This window comes from Dermacentor andersoni, chromosome 11, assembly GCF_023375885.2.
Source record: "Dermacentor andersoni chromosome 11, qqDerAnde1_hic_scaffold, whole genome shotgun sequence".
NCBI classification, from domain to species: Eukaryota; Metazoa; Arthropoda; class Arachnida; order Ixodida; family Ixodidae; genus Dermacentor; species Dermacentor andersoni.
In genome coordinates this window covers 114888979-114909663 of record NC_092824.1, presented here as the reverse complement: position 1 = coordinate 114909663, position 20685 = coordinate 114888979, and the positions used below count along the sequence as shown (strand labels likewise).

Sequence of the window (20685 nt, the reverse complement as noted above, 5' to 3'; positions counted from 1 at the left end):
CAACTTGGGTCCCTGGACATGCGCCACTGGGTGTGCACCGCTCTTCAATGAAGGAAAACGTGAAGAGGAGCCGGGCTGCAGTGCGCGCCTCATACGTGAGGCATTTCGGGGGTGACAATGCGGCGGTACGCTATACGTTGCTTCAATGCTAGTCGCGTTACCGCCGACATGCATCCCGAAATGGGTTCTGCCGGAATTACGTCATATACATGCCTCGTCTGCTAACATCACGCATAACGAAACAAGTTAACGGACTGATTACTATTAAAGGTAGGTGGATGTGAGCACACGCCTTTGTCTACGTTCCATACACTGGTGGTCACTAAAGCACATCGACTCGTCAGCGATAGCACTTATCGTAAAGGTGTTGCTCAATAGGAAATAATTAGCGTAAAGGTTGCGCGCGTTGTCCCCCGAGAAACCCTTTCGGAAAGCGAAAATTTCGAAAAAAATAAAGGTTCAAATATATATCCAGGCTATATATATATATACTCTCGCGTATACACGTCAGCGTGCCCCCTTTCTCTCTCTCTCGGCCGTGCTCAAGTGCTGATGCGCGCGCGGTTCAGATACTAGAGACACCGCAGCGCGGAACCACCTGGGTTTTCTTCAAGGGGCCCCCCTCAGCAGGTTTGGCCGTTGCAAACTGACAAGTGTGCTCAGTGGAACACGCGGTGACGATCGCGTCTGCAAATTATTACGCCTGCCTAAACGCCGTGAATAGAGCCGAAAATTCGGGCAAAGGACCCGAGTGCCCCTTCCCGGAGGCGCCACTCCCGTCTTCCCGCCGGCAGAAACAGAGGCACACGCGCGGCCCTTCTGCGACGCACGTGTGCAGCGCCAGCAGCGCAAGGACAAATCGCGAATCCCCGTCAAGCGCAGAGTGCGCAAAACATCCTGCGTATAAATGCGAGCCACAACCGAACGTACTAAGGAAAAAAAATAAAAGAAGGAGACGGGGTTCCTCAAGCAAACGACCCGTGGATCCACGGCTACGATTATTGGGATGAACAAAGGCAGTGTCGCTGGCGTGCGTTGGTCGAGAGGTCGGGGATACGATCACCTCCTTCCAGGTATAGGTCGCTCGCACCACGGCTTCGCAAAATTTCACTTGCTTCTCCTTCGGCTACTACGGAACCATTTTTTAAACATTATTACAATAGAACGCTCTCTGGACGACGCTAAACTTTTTCTGACGGGCCTGTTAAAGGGGCTCTGTAATGCACACCGCATTCTTACGCTACCCGACCACGGCTGATATGCATCTTAATCTTAAAACTAGCGACGCCGTTCGCTTTGGCGGAATGGCAATAGCGACTTCAGGCGCTGTTCGCGCCATCTATCGCCGGCAGCGTACAACGGGCGGGTTCCAGTCCCGCAGCCAGATGTAGAACCGCTTCTTGAGCAGCCACGCCAGCTGCCGCGCACAGGTCCTGCTGCCCGGTTCTTTGGTCGCCCTGTAAATCGGCTCGTCATCGGTGTGCACGGGAGTGCCCGTCTCGATGCCCGACTGGAAGGTCGGGTCGTGGATCACCTGCGAATTCGCAGGCACGAAACAGTTGCTGCTGTGAAGCTGGGCGAGTTTTTTTCTTCTTTTTTTTTCGGAAACATGAAGGAAGAAAAACATACTAGTTGGGAGCGTCACGTGACAATTGGCGTTGAAGCCTAGCCATAAAGAATATAACGGAAGGCTCAAGCAGGGGCTATAGCTCGCTGACGTCATGCTACTTCTTATAGTCTTTTTCAAGGTCAACTTCAACTTTATTGATTTTTCTAGTACATACCAGAAACACCCCCTTGGGCTAAAAGCTGCCGTAAGCAGCTTGACTGGACCTGCAAGGTACGTTGTACATGACAGCGTAGTAATAGCTGGTAATTTTGTAACGTACATAATTAACAATACTAAACAAACTAAGGCAGTTCAAAATTTAAACAAAAGTACCATGGCGCGGAACGGTAGAAAATATCAACAGCAACATAAGTGAACGGCACAAGCACAACCGCACGTCCTTCCTGCTCGTACCCCCTTTGTTTCTTATCAACTGTGGTGTAGATATTTCTGAACGTGGTAGCTGCACACAGTTCACCTGATACTCCACTCGAAAAGAGCTTAAGCCGTTCGTGACTTGGAAGTACCGGTCGCTCAGCGTTAAAGGAAGGAAAGCCACGCTAAATAGGTGATTACCATTATTTTGGCAAAGAATTGGACTGAATACCGTCTGGTCAGTTAAAATCAAGCAAGTCACCGGCCATTGTCAGAACAAAATGACTTAATCATCGTGTTGAGAAATGGCGTATAACAATAACAGATGGTACAGAGGAGTGAACAGAACGCAGAAAGCTCAATCATATGCCCTTCTGAACGAAAATTATTTATGCGACCCGTACGGATCCCGAAATGACATTCTGTTTCTGACGATGATAAGTCACCGGCATATTTCCCGATTACGGCAATTGTGTTCAGACAGCATCGAAGGCTGCCCAAGACTTCCTTGAAGCCGCCACCCCCTCTGCCCTCAATGAGCACATAACCCACCTTGTCGAGGACCTCGTCGAGCGATGACATGGCGACGCTCATGGCGCCGATCTTGAGGTTGCGCCGCTCGCGGTCCAGCTCCTTGAACATGGCCGTGAGGCGCCGGTTGCCCGGGTTGGCGCCCATCGCGAACTCGGCCTCGGTGTTCGAGTCGTTCTTGACGGCCGCGTGCGGGATGTGGCGGCGCAGGACGGCCTCGACGGCCGCGGTGTCGCAGCCGGGTTCCTTGGCGATGCGGATGTTGTAGCCGGCGCGGAAGCGCTCGCGCAGGAAGCCCGGCGAGCCGCTGCACCAGAGCAGGCCCTTGTTCATGATGCCCACCTTGTCGCCCAGCACGTCGGCCTCGCGCAGGTTCTGCGTGGTCAGCAGGATGCAGCAGTGGCGACGGGCCTTGAGCAGCAGCTCCCACACCTCGCGCTGGCTGTGCGGGTCCATGGTGGCCGTCGGCTCGTCGAAGACCATGATCTTGCTCTGGAGACCAGGCACCACCAGACCAGACACCGCTAAACCAGACACCGCTAGACCAGACACCACAGACACTATACTACAGTAGTATAGCGTCCGTGGTGTCTGCTCTTGTCTTTCTTGGGCGTTTTATTTGCGCTACCATGGCTTCACCATGTATCAACCAACTAGCCCAAGAACAAGTTATTTTGTGCCGCAGACGTCACTGGCGAGTCCCCAGTCCTGGCTTGGCCCCATTCGAACAGTCTTCGGTTCCGAGTTAAGGTTTGGCGCGACCGTTTACGAACTTCACAGTACTTAAAAACATCATAGCGTATATATCCTCGGTGTAGGGCTTGAAGAGACCGAAGCAAGCCGATCGTGGCAGCAGGGGCTTACTGCTTTATTCTGACGCATCGACTAGTGCCTCAGTACAAGTCCACTAAAGAATAAGGCACAGGTACAGGCCGCCGACTTTTTCTAGCCAGCACACAACTGCAACATCACCGACACGTCGATAGGCACGTAGACAGGAGGCATGTTGGCCGCACGCACAATCTCAAAGAGATTCAACAAGAGCACACACTCCCATAGACCTCAGTAGCCGAATTGAGTGCAACGCACCAAGGGGATGCGATTAACATCTGAACCACACTGTCGATTTTGGTTTTGGGCGCGCGCGTTTTTAACGCTACAGCTGCTACGCGTTGTGCCGGCTGCGCTGATCGGCGTGGCATTTGTTTCTGCTTCTACTAGTCAACCGCACGCTGTTTTGGTGAAGAACCGTATTTTTTTATATTGCTATTCTTATTTATCACAATCGTCGACTCAGTCGCAAAATCCCTCCCATGACGTCGCACTTTTCCGCCGTCTCCGCCTCCTATGTCGCACCACTGCTCCCGCATGTGGCGCAACTGCGTGGTAATCTGGAAAAGCGAGGTGGACGCTGTAGCCTTCGACGTCGGCCCCTTTCATCAATTAGTTCAGCTTGTCAGGTTCAGGTAGAGGGGTCTTCGCGGTAGTCATTGCTCCCACGAAAGGAGGCGGCTGTCATCTCGAAGTGGGCTCCTTTGTTTGTGCGTCTATGTGAGGCTCGGGCGCCGTCTGGGCGCGCGCAGATGAAAGGAATGCCACGTGGGAAATGTCCAAGGAATTCTCATCGCCGTATTGAGACGCTGCAGGATGTTGTCGTGCTTTCTGTTACGCTATTGTTCGGAAAGCAAATTTAAGACTATATACAGACGTCGGTCGTGCCGTAAAGCACCGTGAAATAACACTGTCGTGAGCTTCTCGTGGAATCTGTACCGTCTGCTCAGACATATAACGCTGTAATCACCGAGAGCAGGGCCACCGCACCGCCGTCGGGTTGTTGCGGGAAAATATATAAAATGAAAGTACACATACAACATCCTGTGCAAGTATACGTATGTGGCAATGGCGCGCGGCTACCCAGCAGCAAGCTGGAAGCTTAACTGAGAAGACAAAAACTCGCAGGCCGAGAATTGACTTCACTGCGCAAGCGAATACGTGCCGATCCGAAGAAGCCTTTCCGAAGTTGCGACTTGGGATGGCGCTATAGGACAGGGAATCCACCAAGCCCATCGACTGCTATACGTCAGGTAGTAGAAAATGAATAAAAAGGGGTTTATTTGGTTAGTTACACGGCTCCAGTTAGGGAAGCCCACTCCATGCGAGAGCAAGTCAAACGTCCGAGTTCGTACCAGGACCCTCTATTCTCGCTGTCGAAAAGCCTCCACTTTTAACCCTAGGCGAGTCGACTAGGCAACCTGAAGACCTGTCCCAGCAGCAAACCACACTCCTCGACTCTGCCGCGATACCACGCCCATGCTCGCAACAACCCGCAGTAACTCCGCCTCCGAGGAGACTGGTTTGGAATATGTGGCAAGAAAGCAACCTGCGACGCTTGTGTCATCGACCGTTGTTCCCCTCCTTTTCATCCTTCGCTCAGGCTGCCAGGTGGGGTGAGGGCCTTTTGTGGGACCCGTCAAGAGTCGGTGTCCACGCTCTGTTGACGTCTAGATAGGCGCTGATGGATTGATGGCGGTTTGACTCGTGGCCAACGTCCAATTAACGCCTTTGTGGCGTTGAGACATAACACTTTACTTCCAACCGTAAAGCGTGTAAGTGAAGGCTAGTTGCTGCATCATTGTGAAGCATATCAAAAGGCGCAAACAAACTGAACAGGCAAATAGATAAACTGGCTCTCAGCCAGATTTCATTACGGACTAGCTACTAATCTTCTTTGCTGTTTACTTTATTTGCACCTTGCTGCCTTTGCTACTATTCACCCCTCGTCGCCAAGTTGCTGCGATAGCTCTGCGATGGGGGCCATCGAAGTGGTGGCAACAAAAACAAAAACCACGAGAAGGCTAGATTATATACGCATGCGTGGCTGTATGCATATAGCGAAATGAGGTTTTGAAATTTAGCGCTCTTGTTGTTCCATTTTTCACTGTCCCGTATGTTGACTATATTCCACCAGACAATCCGTCGCAGAGCCATGGCAGTTCAGCGATCTAAGGGGTCCTTTCTCCTGCGCAGCTAATACAAAACTCTGGGGGCAAACTCACCTTGGACGCAACCAGGAGAGTTATAGCGACGCATAGCAGACGTTTCATTCCGTCCGACATGGTGGAGGGCCGGTAGCTCATGTAGGCCGACATCTGGATGTCGGTAAGCAGCAGGTTGATCTCGACCCGGATCCTGCTCGCGGACAGTCCCTTCAGCTGCGAAAAAAAAAACTGTGTGCACGTCCATGGAGGAGAGAGAATAATCATTCGCACCCTACTTTATAGACTGCGGCTTTCTGACTTATGATATGCGATTTCTAATGGCGCCGTTTTTCTTGCAAACACGTCTGGTGGCGAAGATTGCTTTCCGCTTTCTCATATAGTCACGCGAATATTCCAGCACGTTTCATTGTTCATTCGAAATTGCGCAGCGCTTAAACTTTAGCACGCATCTTTAACTGTAGCAGACGCTGCAACTTTTATTTGAACAGCCCACTGCCAGCCTCTAACGCCAACTTTCGAAATAGATACCTCCACATCACGTGTTCGTCGTCTCGGGGGGACATGCATGTTCTAAACAGCGCCCCTGTTTCGCATCAACGCGCTCAGCGAAGCACGCCATGCGCGGCGCCCAACAGCTCACCATGGCGAAGAAGATGAGGTGCTCCTCGACGGTGAGCTCGTCGAAGAGCACGTTGTCGGCCGGGCAGTAGGCGATGCGCTCGCGGGCCTCCTCGGTGTGCAGCACCACGTCGTAGTTGTCCACGATTATCTGGCCGCTAGATGGAGGCACCAACCCTGCAAGCGCGGCACGACGTCAACGCCCCACGCGTCACGTTCCCACTGGTGCGGACAGACTGCGTGGTCATCCCAGGCTCGCAAATGCCCCGCAGTGGAAATGCGAGAGTTACATTAAAAAACATATTTGAAACGGTAAGGAACAAAATTACAGAGAGTGTTATACTTTTTTTTTTCAACAGCGTATGGTTGAAATTGGCTTCCAGCCCAAGTTCTAAATGCAAGAACTCGCGAACAGTTTTCTGCTCTTCTTTCCGAATGATTCCAGCATTAGGATGTATGATTAGAGTGCTGTTCTTGTTGCTTACTGCGTATTGTAAGTTGAACGATGGTCGTTTTCCCACACAGTACGTCTTGGTCCTGATTTGGGCCGACCGCATTTGCAAATAAAATAAAAGTGTCACAGTTGCGTGCAGGTCTGTTAGACATAACTTGATACGTTAAGTGTACAGTTAGGCAACTTGAGCGCCCAGTAGAACCTCTTTGATTGATTGATTGATTGATTGATTGATTGATTGATTGATTGATTGATTGATTGATTGATTGATTGATTGATTGATTGATTTTAGCGTCCCCAAGTAACATTGGAGCTATATGAGAGACGCCGCCCGGGTTTCTACAACGTGAGTTCGTACCGAGGCTGGGAATGAAACACGCAACCTTCTCCTCCTCACTAGCGGAACGCCATAGCCCCTGAGCCGCCGTGGCTGGTGTTCTGAATAACTATTCTGTGCGTTATAACATAGCTGAATTATATTTCCGAGTACAACGAATGCGCGAATCGCAACAAATAAAAATCGGAAAGGTTGAAGTAAAAAAAAAAAAAATCTGCGGATCCCTTGCACTGTGGGAATCGATGTAAGCGAAGCTTTCTGTGCCGTTTGCTTTGATTACCGATAATTAGCGGTGATGTTGACGGCGAATGTTTAATTTCTTCAAAGTTTGGTCCAACACGAGTGTGGCGAGTTATGTTAAACGTTACCTTGCGTGCACTGGGCCACTGCTGTTTTTCTGTGCAGTAGACAAAACGCACAGGCCGACGTGCTTGCTTGAGGCGTTGTTGTGCGCCATACTTCATGACCTCTGAGAGGGTTGAACATTGTCATGCCATAGCCGCAAAGCTACCGCGGCGTACGTCGAAGTGTTCATTTGCCATGTGACCCTTTCCGTAGTGTTGCCTTGATCCTACAGTGCGCAATACGGCTCTGCTGCTGCACGCCCTGCGCAAGTTATCCACTCGATAAATGTGCATGGTGAACCTTGAACTTAAATTTATCCGATTTGCCTGCAACCGCTGTCGTATCTATATAGTACTAGCGCCAGTCTGCCTCCTCACGTCACATTCTCCCTGTCAGTTAACCCTCTTCCCGCCTCTGCCCCCGCCTCCCCCTTTGTGCGGTAACTGTCATGTATACACACGCTCTGACCCCCCCGGCGCGGTATGCCAGACAGTAGCAGCAGCAGTAAAAGCCGAAGGAAGAGGCAACGATAGCTTCGCTTTAAATATTGTGGGGATGGACGTGCCAAAAGCACGATATGATTATGAGGTATACGCCGTAGGGACCATTAATGTGCGCCCAATGCATAATACACGGGCGCTTTTTGCATTTCTCCCCCATCTAAATGCGGTCGTCGAGCCCGGGATCCGATTCCGCGCTCTCGGGCTTAGCGGCGCAACGTCCAACCCAGTACGCAAAAACAGCGTGTCCTCTTACATACTTCTTCGAACGAAGAAGGGAAATAAACGCAAGAATGTAGTCGGAACAGAATAGCGCAATCAGAATAACAAAAACAGACAAAAATTTACTTCGTGGTTTCGAGTGACGCTTCTTCCACTCCGACATATTTGCATTATTGTAGCGTAAAATGTTGCACCTTGTCTCTGTGCACTGCAAAACGAGCATGCTGCGACGTAGATGTCAATCGCATACAGTAAAATCAATCTACCTGTAATCATCTTGATCATCGTCGATTTGCCAGAACCGGCTGGTCCGGTGAGCACGGTGATCTGGTGCCGGTAAATTTTCAGGTTGATGCGTTGTAAGAGGAAGTTCCGGTAGAACTGTGAAGACAGAGTCGTAAGCGGTGGCTATATAGTTCGACTGGTGGACGCAAAAAGAGCAACAAAAGAGTGCAAGAAACGCACAACAATAAGACGAAAACAGGAAAGGTAATTACCGCTGGTCTTCAGCGTTTTCCCTTTCCTGTTTTCGTCATTCTTCTTTATTTCGTCTTCTTTTTGCTTATTCGTCTTTCTTTGTTCTTTTTCTATTTCCTCTGCGATCTTTTCCGTTTCTCCGTTCATTCATTCATCTTAGGCGAAATCACAGCGCGTTTGAACGGGACAAGAGGAGACGACACGTGAGCCGACTAGAAACCCCGATGTTTATTTGTAGCGAAAGGCCTCATATGCGGTCATCGTGGCATATATACAGGTTTTGATCAATGCATAATCTTGAAAAGGTATCGGGAACAAAGAACGGGCTAGATTTCTGAAGCAATTAGCCATCCACAATTATCCCGAATTATTCGTAAGTGAATCCTTTGTCACTGAACCTTGCGTATCCTAGCTGAAGAAAGTGTCGGCATATCCTAAATGCGGTTTGTAAACGTGTCCTACACTCGTGCAATTGGCGACGGCCGCATATATGTGGCCTTTTACTAAGAATAAACAATATGGCTGCTGTTCAGCGCTCGTGTTCGTCTTCTCCGCTTGTCCATGTTCAAAAGCGCTGTTTCTTCGCCCAAGTATGCACTGACCGGCCCAAATTATAGCAAACTGTTGAAATTATTTACTTGAATAATTCGTGCTCATTTAGCAATTTGTTATGAGCGGGAGTGCTGTATTTCGCTACCTTTTGCGTGTTTGCAGCTTGCGCATACCTTCTTGAGGCTGATGACTTGTATGGCCGGATTGAGATCTTGTGGATCCGACTCGAAAAGGGTGGGGTCCACGCTCTGCCGGATTCTCACATTCCTCGCTGGTTGTGGCAGCCAATAGCTTCTCTGCACGTGCAGGAGGGGTCGTTAACAATTGTGGTCAACTGGCGCCTCGCTGGGTAGATCGAAGTTTACTCTGCCACCGCACAGAAAAACTCAAGCCGGTCACCCAACAAGTACCAACGGCTCACGGCTAAGAACGCCGCTCACGGCTAAAAACGCCGGCAAAGAGCCTTAGTGGTAGCAGGTACAAATCGCGGAGGGATCATTTCATAACGATATGAAACAAAAGTTTAGGAAGGGATGAAAATGAGACCGATACGCATGTCGCCTAGCTTACAACTAATCTATAGACGATGTGCAATTCAGTGTCGCATATCGCAATGAAGGTGATGTTCGAGTCACGTGGCGCTGACATGGCGTTACGGTATCAATAATCTTTTGGACGAATCTAAAACAAGTATTCCGTAAATACGGCCTTAGAGTATCTGATAATCTTTCTCTTTGTTTGGAAATATAAAAATAAACAGTAGATTCAATAAAAGAAAACAGACTTGCTTTTCTTCATATATACAATGCTATTTGGAAGTGTTAATTTTCTGGAGCCCTCTTTCCTTCCATTTCTTCAGACTATATATTGCGTTTGCAAAATAAATGCATTTGCTGGTGAAGTCAGTGTCCATTCCCGCCTTCTACTGACCCGTTTCTCGCCCAGTTTTTTGGCCGTCACATGGCTTACAAGGCGCACTTGTAGCGGTCAGAGGACAACAGTGTTAGCCAAGCCACACCACCAGAAAAACACCTGACTGAGATAAACCTTTCTTTCAGGCAAAACAGAAGGGACGCAAGATTTTGGATTATCGAGTTTAGTGGATGACGTGTGTTATCCTTCCACCTGCAATCAGACATACAACGCGTCGTGCATGAACGACTCCATCCAACAAGTTCCATCAGGTTTCGACAGGTTCGAATAGGTGGTGGTCAAAACATAGCGTCCATGACGCGTTTCCGGCTCTGCGATTGCTTTCGGCTCATGCAGTTAGCAAAAGCATATCCTTCCGAGATTGATTTCAGTTACTCGGTGTAGGAGCCGACACTGGGGCGTGGATTTGGGCTCCATCAATATCGGAGCAGCCATCTTTCAGACGCGTCGTCACTTCGCATACGATGCCGCGTGGTAACACGTGTCTTCTCGGGTATAAGTCGGCAATAGATCGGCAAAAAAAGCGAATAGTCACTTATACTTGCACACCAATATTTTTGCAAGTTATATGCTCACTCTATGTACATGCTCATGCGAGTAACTCACCCACCTTTCTATAGACTCGTGCTCACCAGCAGTCACTCTCGTTCATAGTCGCTTCTATTCGCACGTCCGCTTAAACGTACAGTCACCGACTTTAGTTCGTTCTCGCGTTAACTCATTCCTGTTGATACTATCGTCCATTCCTTCGACACTCGCTCCATCTGACGTCTGCGAAATGAGTAGGGAGCGAGTATGAGTCAGCGCACTCGTGAATGATTATGCCGACCTATCGCCGGCTTTACCGGTACGGGCACGTGGTGCCGCTCCCGTAATCGCAGTAAACCCGCATATTCTGCCATGATTGAATATTCGAAGGAAGTGAAACATCTAATTCCCGAGGCGAATAGTTCAGTCCGCGGATCAAAACTATACAGCATGCTCGTAATTACTATATTAAATACATTATGCACACCCCTGCTATAGATGTAGTAGCCATACATTAATCCGTGCGTAGCGACTTCGTACCAGGAACGGGAACCAGGGCGGCTTGTGGATGCCCGGTCCCCAGGGAATGATGTTGTCCGCGTACCAGATGAGGAACACCATCAGGAAGCAGGTACACACGTTCACCACGAGCAGCTCCGACAGGCTCACGTTGTCCAGCGTCGAATCATATTCGCGCATGTTACCCCAGTGCACGCCGCCACCTTTAAAAAAAAAGTGCTCATAAACTTGGTACATGCAAGCTATGCCCACATAATCACACTGCACGCCCATTCGGCGCCTCATAGCTCCGAAACAGTCCCCAAGAGACACCGACACTAGTGAAGAGAAGTTGACATGCGTTGAACAATGGTCGCGTCTTTTTAGTCAGCTTCGCTGCATTGCAGTTTTGTTTTGCGTTGAAACATAAGCAATGCGTCGCAGTGAAGCATATTTGTCACGAGTGCAAAGGGGGTGCCTGTTGCGGTGCTGTAGTACATGTTCCTCAATTGCACACGCGTGCCAGCGCCGTCTCCGGCCACGGTACGAGAACCGAGACGCCTAGTAGGTGTGCTGGCAGACCGTTTCGGACGTAGTTGTGGCGATTTCAGCACCAGTTTCACACATGTTGAGGACACCGTAATGGGGCCTAGCACGCGTTAATTAATTATACACGCGTGCACGCGTCGTTTCAATGTTCTGGGTTGTCCCACCAAGAATATTGGAAGGTCTCGGCCGCGAAGTCACCGAAATGCGTGAACGTGATTATTTCAGCGTAATTCGATTGTTTGCAGTTGGACAGCGTTTCGTGATTCCGTTTTGACTCCATTTCGAGACAAATTCAGCCTGTCCTTGTACGCGGACACTTGCAGTGGTAGGTGCTTCATTCTGACATCTTACAGGTCATTACGCTTCTAATATAAGGTGAATTAAGTGCTAGAAACTAACTGCTGTACTTACAGTACCCCGCTGCTTCGTACTTCAGTAACAAAGTCAGCTGAAGCCACCGACAAACGTTATTTTACGCGAAGAAGAAGGACACGCCAAGCCAATGTCGAACTGGAACCTTTCTTTCATTCCAGTTTTCCTTCCGATTCAGTGAGAACGGTTCATTTCCGAATCAACTCGGAAGAGAAAAAAATACCGGTTGAACCCGGTTTGAAACGGCTTCTGTTTGTTTTGACCAACTTAAGGATAATTATGGAATGCCAGTAACGGCGCGTCTGAGCAGCACCCTAAGACTGGAAAAGAAATGAAGAAAGGGAGGGAGAGGGTTCTCGTGCTCCTCTTTATGCGAAAGCGACAACCTAACTGTACGAAGCATTTAGATATGGGTGCACTATTTTACGGCGACCAAGTTCAAACGTTCGGTAGCACACTGCCAGCATTCCTGCCTCCCGACGAGCCACGTCGAACGCCACGATAACCATGCTGCCACTATTGAGATGGCAGCAAACTCGTGCGCATTGACAAATGAGATGAGAAAGCTGAGCCATAAGGGCAGATAATGCACGAACGAAAACTTGAAAAGCTCATGAGTAGTTGTACATCTCGGTTTTGTTGCGGAGTCAAATTAACCGTAACGTGCCGGTTAAGTTCCAGTTCGCAATATATATATATATATATATATATATATATATATATATATATATATATATATATATATATATATATATATATATATATATATATATATATATATATATATATATATATATTATATTATATTTTGGATTGTCGATTCTGTTCCGGTTCGATATACCTTCGTATAGGTAGTGCACGGCTGTTGTTGCCATTATATCCGAGAGTCCCGGCTACGGGATTAATGTGTACATCACAGTCGATGAGAGATTTTGTCCAGTGTTTATTGTCACTGGAAATTATTAGTCACAAGCAACGTTAAGGCTGATTCATATGCCATATTGCTTCCTTAGGAAGACGGGCTTTCAGTGCGCGCTTTGGTTCGAAGGAATCAAGAGATTCGGCAACGACTGGTGTAAAAAAAGGACTAGAATTAGCCGCCTAGAATGAAGTAGACGTTAAGTACACTTCTACGACAAAATCGCATCGAGGCACCAAACCCGATACAAAGAGCAGGCCTTTTAGTATATACATTTAGAATAACTCACAATGGGCGAGTTGGTACGGGTTGATCTTGGAAACGGCGTCGCAGAAAAACACTGACACGAAGTGACACGATAACACAAGCGACGGAGCTTCTCATCAGCCCGTCACAAGCGCCGCGCAGGGATCGAGATCGTTTCGGAGGGAGGATAAACAAACGCGCGCTCACGGAATCGCTCGAAGCGCTCGATGACCATGAACGCCCAGTGGAGTCCCATGCCGGGCGACACGGACGTGATGATTTTGGAGGCTCGGCTGCGCAGGTAGTATCCTCGGCCCAGCGGGTTCTGCAGCATCAGGTACGGGAAGGCAATGCTGCAGATCCAGTACATCATCGAGAAGATGATGGACAGCCGGCCTGCACGAAAGACGAGACACTGGGCCACTTCAACAAATGTCTAGTATTGAAAAAAAAAGGGGGGGGGGGCGGGGGAGGGGCGGGTGTAAGGTGGTGTTCTACAGCAGCAAGAACTTACTAGAAGCAGGCGCGTGGCGTACGTGCGGCGATGAATCATGGAGTTTAATGGCACAAAGGATATGATGGCCATATATTACGACGGTAACTCGTCGGTTCAATTAAGGTAATGATAATAAATAAACGAATTATCGGTCAACTAAAACACGACAATAACGCTGAATTATATCCACACGTTAGGAATACAGTGGCGATTCAGCGGTAAATGCGAGAGAAATACATTAGCATTCCGTCGCACCTCTTCGAGGAGCCGGATCCATGATTTAAACCGCGTTCACCAACGTGGAAAGTTGTTCGGGAGCTCACTCAACACACTCCGTGCCTCTTCAAGGAGCGAAGTGCAACTGACGGCGGGCTGGAGTAGACAGCCATCAGTTACACTGCACGAAACCGTCCAGCCGAAACGTATGACAGCAAAAAAAGAACGTGTTTCCACGTACGTCCTGTTTATTCTTTTGGGCTATACCCACGGTGTCCCAACAACCATACACCAAGATTTAAAAAAGAAGAGAGAAATTGCGTTACTCGAAGTAATACCTAGTGCAACTTCTTTTCAGTACAACGGAATAGCCGCCAGTATTTCTTTTTTTCTTACTCAGATTTAATTCGTTAATTGTAATTATCTAACTCGATAAGTGCTGTCCTAATTATCAAAGTGTCAATGAGTCATTTGTAGTCACCCCAAAATGACATCTAACTGCGTTATCTTCAGCGACGTAATAACTGCGTACTAATTTTTGCTGACTGATAAATAGATCCCGCGAAATATCAAAAATACCACGAGACTGCGCCCCCCACCCCCATCATAGAGCAGCAACCTCGAACAGCCTCCCAGTGAGTTAGCCAGAACGACATAAAGGAAATAAAGAAAAACATCGTGATCGAGTTAGTGCATTATCTGCCGCGTGCCAGCCGAAGCAAGACATCGCGTTTGCTGTTAGTTGGAAACAAGCTGTGATAGCTGTTGTCTTAGCGTAGATAAAGTGCACGGATGCCTTTTTTTTTCTTTTTTTGCCACAAGCCTATCACCACAAAAGCGAGTTGACAACGTCACTGAAAAAGTTTAAAGGTTCGTTTTATTTCGTCCCAGTCGCCAGGTCTTTCTCTACTGAGCAGAAGGAATATATGATCCTTGCCTTGGGAGTTGCAAACGGCAACGAGAGGAAGGATGCAAATATATATCAGTCATGGAAGTGTGATGGTAGACCAAACGCATCGACGATCGCCAGAAATTATCAAACCCTGATACAAACCGGCAGCTTCCAGAAACACCTGCAGAGGACTCGTTATTCAGTCCTAGCTTACTCACGGATGTTCTAGCATGTATGGTTTCAAACCCTTATGCTAGCGTGCGGGATGCGGCCGTGCAGGGGCCCTCTAACGTAAAACTATTCCAATATGTTTTTATTCCAATCTCCTGACGTCAAATTTGCGTAACCGCCTACGCAAGAAGCGGGCAGTCACCTGCATGGTTCTCTGAACAGACCAATCAAATGCTCTCCTTTTTCACAGCAGGTCACTTTTGTTTGCTCGAAAAACGAATAACATTGCCTGCACTGAGCGGCCTGTCTATCTAATTGGCTGACAAGAGGCGAGGAGCACGCTCAAATAGAGAGGGATTCGATGGGGCCGAGCCACTGCATGGAATATCGATAACCGGATGAAGAGGGTGGTGTCTGCGTCTGCGATTGGTCCGCTTTCCCTTACTTTGCTTGCGATGGCCGGTCGAAAATCCTGGCGGCATGAAACGGAAGGTTAAGGATGACGCTGAACCGGATCCTCAGCAAAGAAGAGCTGGCAGAACGAGGTCGTAAACGTGCCGAAAGTGCTCGAAAACGTTACACAGCCACGCAAAAAGTTTTATTATACGCAAATAAACCCATGCTCTCCGGCAGTAGCGAGTGCTTGAGCGATCGGCGGCAGCCATCTTTTATTCCTTTCGGAACGGGGCAGCCTGTGGCTATTCAGAAGAAAATTCAGTCTTGTTCGTCATTTTAATGCATTTTGAACACGTACACGTCACTTAGATGCGGTGGGTTTTTGCGGTTTTGTGAACGTTGCGTGACAGGCAAGTGAAGTGGGTGCAGCCCGAAAACTTTTTACCAATAGCCAAAGCTTATGGCGAAAAGGCGTTGAATCAGAAATAACTATTTTTCTTTTGTTCAGTCAAATTGTGCATAATCAACGTATACACATCATATCTGATGGGGAGCTATCGCGGTTTTCGTGACGTCGCGTGACACACAGGTGAAGTGGGGGTGGTGCAAAAATGTTTTTGACCAATCGCGGAGGCTGATTGAAGAATGGGAATAGAAAAGTTTGGAACAGTTTTACGTTATAGTGCCCCAGATACCAATTTCCGAGTCATCAGTTTGGAGGATTATAAATCACTTGACCTTTCACTAGTGCCACCTTAACCTGCACCAAAGCTTGGAAGGCAGTGAGCTGCAGAATCGTCTAGATTTCTCTAAATGGGTCCTCACAAAAGCTGATGAGTCACCGGACTTTTTTGAGCAACATCATATAGACACATGAAGCCAATTTTCACAGAAGCGGCCAGGTAAATTTGCATAATGCACGCTATTGGAGTGACTACTATGCACACTGGGTAAAGCGCAATCAGCACCAGTACCAGTGGTCGTTCAATGTGGGGTGCGGAATTTATGCCGGTGCTATAATCGGTCCCATCTTCTTCGATCACACACTGATTGGACAGCTTTACGTGAACGAAATCCTTGAAGGAGTGGTGGATGAGTTTATCAACGAATTCCTGCTGTCACGTCTTCCACTTCTGTGGCACCAGCAAGATGGGGCGCTGCAGCACACATCAGCAGCCGAGCACCAAACTGGCTGGATGAGACTTTTCATGCGCAATGGACTGGAAGGCATGGGCCTCTAAATTGGCTGGCTAGGTCACCTGACCTCTCTCCACTCGATTTCTTTGCCAGGGGTTATGTGAAAGATCGAGTTTGCATGATCGAGACGACGAAGTCAGATGAGTTCAAGACAAGAATAACGGATGTATGCCGTAGAATTCCGGCGTCAGTCATCAAGAAAGCCACAGAAGATGTGATAAAGCGGACTCAGTACTGCGTACAGATAATAAAGAGACGCTGAAATCTGATTTAGTGTTATTGTTATTATTGTGCAGACGTCGCAATTGCTAATTCGGCACATTTGGAAGTGGTACATTTACTTTCTTGGAAGCGTCGGTTTTGCCTTTTCTCTACAGGTGGGTTGCTTCCCGGTCTGTTTGTTTCGCTTTTATTTTGTGCCGCGAACTTGTTTTTTTTTCCTTTCTTTTGCAGCACGTATAAACGCTCATTAAAAAAAATATAGCGAATTGAAGAATCCAATAAACGCAATTCACCATTACATCAACAGATCGGTGGGCTTTAGAGATGCCTGTAAATCGAAATCATATGTTCAGGTTACGCGAAACAGAGGCACACGTACTTTCTAGAACTTTCATTTCGTGCACATATAACCTTTGTATACACAAATATATCCGGCGAGATAGCGATCGACCCAACAGCCTCCACAGAAATCTTCGCTTTAAAAAAGGAGTACGATACCTTTTCATCAAAGGCAATGCGCGTATACGGGCTGTTTCTGCGAAGACCTTAGGCATTTTTTTTTTTTAGATTCGCCTGTGGTACCTGGCACAATTCTAGTCTTCGAGCTGGTCTGATACGTGTAAGAGCGGTGGTGTCTGTACTTGTATATCAGAGGCGAGAACTATGGGTACGTATACTCTAATGGACGAGGGTGACATTATGTGCCTATGATATAATTTCTACTTGAGAAGATGGCGGTGTGTTGGCGTGCAACGCGGTGTATCGCTACGTTGCTTAAATGCTAGTCGCATTACCGTCCACAGTCATCGTGAGATTAATTTCTTTCAACATACAGAATTTTTAAAAATCACCTGCGGCAGATAGCACATTTCTAGTCATTGAGCTGAATTGAATCAAAGAAGCGTACATTCCTTGAACGAGGAATCTAAATGCATAATCAATTTTCTAACTAGGTACCTTACGTGCGGCAAGGTAGCTCCTACAATTACAATTTACAAATTGTAGCCGGAAAGTTCGCCAGGCAACTTGGAACAAATTATCAGGATGACACCAGTTTCGAGATATTAATTCCCAAACTTTGTGATGAAAATATACATTGGCCGTCCAGTTACTGTTAAGATAATATACATAAAACGGCATTTCGTTAAAGCAAGTAAGTAGAACGACAGTGCATTTTTACCGTCAGTTTGATGGCGCATATCTCGAAAATAGTGTAATCCACAGAAGTATTTTCAAATGGATAGGCCATTGCAGTCTCACCGGCTACAGTTTGTAAATTGAAATACGTGCCTAAGAGAATTAGTTACTAAATATCTAAATGCTGGCGTTCTGTTAATTAGTCAAATATGCATTTCCATTGTCTCGCGCAAGTAATATTCGCGCCTCAGCGCGAAGATCACCTCAAGGACTAGAATTGTACCAGCTGCCACAGGCGATTTTTCAAAAATATCGCCTATAGACTTCGCAGAAACATCCGGTGCATACGAAATATATAAGCACGCACGTATAGTATACGCGCACACAAACTCACTGCTGGTGAGCAGGACGGAGATGAACATGGCGTGCAGTATGGCGAGGCTGTTGAAGTTGACCAGCACGACGAGCACGAGCAGGGGGTCCGAGTAGCCGAGCACCGGGTCCGAGCCGAACACGTACAGGAACAGCATGCACACGCAGCTGAGCAGCAGCGCGCTGAACGACGAGCTCAGGAAGTGGCTGCCCCAGTAGACGAGCTCGCTCGTGCCGGCGATGCTGAGCAGCTCCTGCGTCGGCAGCGTGCGTGCGCGAGCAGCATTAAGGGGAAGCTGCTGCTTTAAGCTCGGGGGGCTCCTATCTATCTACGTGGAAACTGGACAATCGTTTTTCTCAGTAGCCACGGCACCGAATTTGCCGAGGTTTGTTACATTAACAAGAGGACGCTACAACCTAGGGACTGCAAGAACGGGGTATTTTATTAAGCTTGTGATCATTTTTATTCTTTTTCTTTACGAGAAGTGTTTTAAATAGCAAAATTTCAGGAAACTCGGCAATCACGTTTACTATACTGTAACTGAGCAATGAAACACCATGTCACAATTCCGTAAACTGCATCTGCTAATGGCAAATGGAGGAAGGTCTCTCCACCGCCTTTCGGGCTTCCTCAGAACTGATTTGCCATATTCAGTGTCCCAGTTCTTCGAGTTATCGATTAATTCGCCCTCATTCTGCTATCTACTAGCCTCCTGATTTGATCACATGGTAGAGCGACCGCCCCGGTAGGGCGCTGGTCCTGGATTCTAATCTTGGACCAGGACGCTTTTTTCTTCAACTGCGACGCTTTCTTTTTGAGAAACGTACTTTTTTTTTTTGCAGCTTAGTCTTACAGTCGGATGGATGGCAATATTTACCTTTCATGCACAATTAACAGACCTAAAGTGCACAGAATTTCTGTGTTATACATCGCTGTCTAATAAAGCAATGATTTGTGAGCAGGACTTTTGCGAAACCCTCGTTAACATTATAACATCTTCACGTAGGCTGCTAATTCATAAAGTAAATTTTTTCCGCTTGAAATGCTGTAACAGATGCGGTTTACAGAAGTGCGATATCTGTTTTCGATGCACAGGTTCGGATTTGTAAACTTGGTGCGCCAATTCCTTCCTGACCTAATAGCTCCTGGAATCTTTTCAAACAATTAGAGGCCCTAAATTTGCTTTATAGAGTCGCTATAATTTACCGTTCTCCCTCAATTGCAACAAATTTCATTGAAATCGGCGCACCGCTTGTCTCAAATTCATTTCTGCGTTTTAGATGTGTTTGAAAAATTGACAGTCCCTCACGTATCCATACGTGATTTGAATGCGAAAGCATAATGACTTCTCTAATTTATTGTTTACGTCCACGATACGTGATGTCGCATATTGTCGCGTGTTTTTCACAACCTTACCTTAATCCACCTTAGTACACCTTGCTATAATTTGTACCAACCTTAATCCACCTTAATCACCTTAATCCGCTTTAATCTACCTTGTCCTGATTTGTACAAACCTTTGCTCTAATTTGTACCCCAACCTTGATCCACCTTAATTCGCTTTACTGTACCTTAAGAGGAAGCTTTATCTCGGGCCCAACTCCGACGCGGCCTTTTCAAATACATGTAAAAAGCAAAAACTTTTTTCTGAGATAACCCCTAGACCAATTTTAATGAAATTTGTTGCATTTGAGAGAGAAAGTTAAATTCCAGTGACTGTTGGAAGCGGAATTTCGAGTTAGGGCTTGAATGTTGTGAAAAAGTTTTTTTAAATATTCGACAGTCTGAAAAATGTAGAAGCACGAAGTTTACGAATTCATAGCTCTGCATCAAGAACAGATATCGAGATTCTGTAAACGGAATCCATTATATCATTCAAAGCGGACAAATTCGATATGTCATATTAAATCTTACGTGAATTTGTTACGTTTGTTACAAGGGTTCTGCAAAAGCTGTATTTCCACATTCCTAATTTTTTTATATTCATGTGTAACATCAATTTTGTCCGCTTTAGATGTACCATTAGATTCAATTCCCTGAATTTGATTATAATTTCTTGTTGTTGAGTTACAGAGTTGTAAACTTGATAGTATCGTTTATTGAAAATTTTCCATTTTTGCCAATGTTTAATAAAATATTGACGGCCTAACTAAAAAATTCGAAACAAACAGTCACTAGATTTTAAGTTTTTCTTTTAAATGCAACAAACCTCGTCAAATTTGGTACAGTGGTTGCTGAGAAAAACGATTTCCCCTTTTACGTGTATTTAAATAGGAGCACCCGAGCTAAAGCTTCCCCTTAAGTCACCTTACTCTAACTTGTGCTAACTTCAATTCCCCTTACTTCACTCTAATCCACCTTAATTAACGTTAATTTAAATTATTTGCCCCTAATTACAACTAATTAACGTTGACATACAATTTACAATCTTGTGTACTACTAATGATGTCATAAAAGACGCTGATGAGGTCACATCGATACGCAGTGCCACTCGTTGCGGACAACGCCGGCGTTGAATTCC

At 47.0% G+C, this 20685-nt stretch overlaps 1 protein-coding gene across 1 annotated transcript in view; it reads right to left on the bottom strand.

Annotated features, from left to right (window-relative positions):
* LOC126539539 (phospholipid-transporting ATPase ABCA3-like) overlaps positions 1-20685 on the bottom strand; it is a 143470-nt gene that overhangs the window by 23003 nt on the left and 99782 nt on the right. The window contains exons 5-13 of the mRNA XM_072285242.1: positions 18186-18417; positions 13272-13460; positions 11021-11202; positions 9193-9315; positions 8257-8371; positions 6155-6309; positions 5572-5727; positions 2431-3007; positions 1358-1902 (exon numbers count right to left, since the gene is read on the bottom strand). Coding sequence (XP_072141343.1) covers positions 1358-1902; positions 2431-3007; positions 5572-5727; positions 6155-6309; positions 8257-8371; positions 9193-9315; positions 11021-11202; positions 13272-13460; positions 18186-18417 — 2274 coding nt within the window. The remainder of the gene's footprint in view (positions 1-1357; positions 1903-2430; positions 3008-5571; positions 5728-6154; positions 6310-8256; positions 8372-9192; positions 9316-11020; positions 11203-13271; positions 13461-18185; positions 18418-20685) is intronic.